The sequence below is a fragment of the Austrofundulus limnaeus genome, unplaced genomic scaffold, assembly GCF_001266775.1.
Source record: "Austrofundulus limnaeus strain Quisiro unplaced genomic scaffold, Austrofundulus_limnaeus-1.0 Scaffold567, whole genome shotgun sequence".
NCBI lineage: Eukaryota > Metazoa > Chordata > Actinopteri > Cyprinodontiformes > Rivulidae > Austrofundulus > Austrofundulus limnaeus.
In genome coordinates, this window is record NW_013952969.1 from 47,169 (window position 1) to 49,748 (window position 2,580).

The 2,580-nt window shown below is 36.0% G+C and overlaps 1 protein-coding gene across 1 annotated transcript in view; it reads left to right on the forward strand.

Moving 5' to 3' along the window:
- Positions 1-834: 834 nt before the first annotated feature.
- The window catches only part of txndc5 (thioredoxin domain containing 5), a 9,746-nt gene continuing 8,000 nt past the window's right edge, over positions 835-2,580 (forward strand). The window contains exon 1 of the mRNA XM_014026558.1: positions 835-1,077. Coding sequence (XP_013882012.1) covers positions 893-1,077 — 185 coding nt within the window. The 5' untranslated portion in view covers positions 835-892. The remainder of the gene's footprint in view (positions 1,078-2,580) is intronic.

Here is a 2,580-nt window from a genome sequence, read left to right on the forward strand (position 1 = left end):
GGTGACAAAACACCTAAATGTGTCCCGCATTCTCTGCTTATTTAACAGCTTTTCATGAGCTTATTTATTTATGTTTTCATGGAAAAGAAAGCCAAMGTCCAAAAGAAACTCAACGTAACTCCTTTAAAAAAAACTACTGATTAGACCTGTTTTTAAAAAGTTTAAACTAAAGGTCAAGACTTTGTTRTAAGTTTGTCATATTTCCATTTCTGAAGTCCTGTCCAAACCCATTAGTGTCAGAGGTGTTGYGATTGCAGAATGTTCTGGATGTTATGTGTTTATTTACTTTTTAATCAATTTCTAACAATTAAATAAATTATTTTGAGCAATTTGGTTGCATCCTAGAGAGCCTGAATTATGAAGCCTGGGAGTTATTTTAGAATTTGTAACCAGTTRAATGCTTCAGGAATTTCTTTCTTGTCACTAAAAATTATTTCACTGAGGTCAGTGTATTTAAATTACAGTATCATTTTGACATTCCAACTAGCAGTCTGTATTATATTAATTATAATTATATATAATTATATAATTATAAATATATGTAATTTTCTCATATTTTGATCAGTAGAGGAAAATATCTGCTTTTTCTCATGTTTTCCCCTTCTTTGCTTAGTGAAGTACAGCATTTATTTGTTCAAATGTGCTGTGCAGCAAATCTCGCATCCAATAAAGTTTTCTTGAATTGTTTGAACTTTTAGAACGAGAGCTGCAAGGCGTTTGCTTCCTGCCACAGATCTTCACAACAGCYTGGCTTCGTGCGCACTTGCAAATACAGTGGGCGCGTCCCATCCCGATTCTTTATAACTTTACGACTCAAATACAAAGGGGGCGTGTTCATTGAAAGGCTGCCCTTTCACATCAGCAGCTACAKTCTTCGCTCACTTGTACCACCATGGCTGCTACACCGAATTGTCCACGTTTTTTATTCTGCTTTTTGTACATGTCGTTACTGTTTGCGGGTGTGTTTTGCGACGATGATGCAGAAGAAGATGACCATGCCAAGCACACATACACAGTAGAGATGTTTAACGAGGCGGTGCCCACTGCACCCCACTTTGTCATGTTTTACGCACCTTGGTAAGTAAAAAAAAAAAAAAAAAAAAAAAAAAAAAAAAAAAAGAACTTTTTTAAACGACATTAAGTAAATTGATCTACAAAAATATTTGTTTGTCTTCAATAATCTTTATATGCGCAGAATACTAAAAAATACCTCTTGTTTAATCGGTAAAAGCGTTTACCGGCACATTCGCTAGTTAGCATCTAAGCTAGTTAGCTTCTTAGCTCATGGCTTTTAATTCAAGCGGCGCTATTAGCATAGCGGCTAATTAGCACAGCCAAGCAGCAGTTAATCGAGTTGAAACTACGCTTTTTTCTTTGCTCTAAGTTAGAGCAAAGAAAAAACGTAAACTCTTCAAGTAGTGGTTGCAATATTAAAGTGACGGAACATGGTTGTTATTATTTTTAACCTCGGAAGAGAATGATTTAAAGTTGCACACCGAGAGGCTGAAGCTTACGTGGCACGCACTGATTGACCCAAGTAATGGTTTCAACATGAGGTTCACGGTCCCCCCAGGGGTCCACGGACATTTCAAGCTGCAGATTATTTATTTATTTGTTTGTTTACTTTGTAGTATCACAGTCATTTGTTTATTACAGGTTCTGTTGAATTATGCAATGTATTGTAAACCTTAATACTGTATTTTTAGTATTAAAAAAAAGGTAGTCATGCTCAAATATGATTGTATTAAAATAAAAACAGATATTCTAGGAAAAAATCTTTTATAATTAAGATTGGTACAGATTACTCTCCAATAGCCGAATATTATGTTGCGACTTTTGTTTTTGAGGCCATAAGCACTTTTTAGAAACTCCTGAGATGTTAGTCAACTAATTGCTTTTAGAAGTAGAAGTTGTAAAATTATTTTAAAATTTGATGTCTCACCTGAAGTAGATGGCAGTCTGCAAACTCAGTTTAAATCATCAGAGAGGATTTATGACGTCCAACAAATGTATTGATGCTCAGAAAATGAGATGAAACRATAAGTTAAAAGAATACGTGTCAGGCTCCATTGGTTCCAGACCTGAAGTGCGGTTACCTGCCAGGTATTCTCAGCTAAGACCAGTTGGTTTTTGCATCATTTTTGCATCAGAGTAATAAGTAAGCAAGTGTTGCATCTCAGACGGCTGTTCACATAACACCATGCAAAACAGTTTCTGCAGAACGGGTTCATTTACTGCTGCTACCTACAACAAAAGGGWTGTTTGTTAAGATAAAGCAAAGTTCTATGACGTGTTTGACATGGCTGATAACAGTTTACTGTAGGTGAGATATTTACCTATTAATTAACACGTTGTTTGATTTAGCACTCTGTTAGTGAATTAGCAGAATCGGTCCTCACGGTTAGTTTAGTGATGTTAATCTAAGAAATAAAGACACACACCTGTGTTCTGTAATATTTCATGAAACAATCTTCAGCTGTGTTCACACTGCTGCAGGTCTACACTCACCAGCCACTTTATTAGGTACACCACGCTAGTAATGGGTTGGACCCCCTTTTGCCTTCAGAACTGCCTCAATTC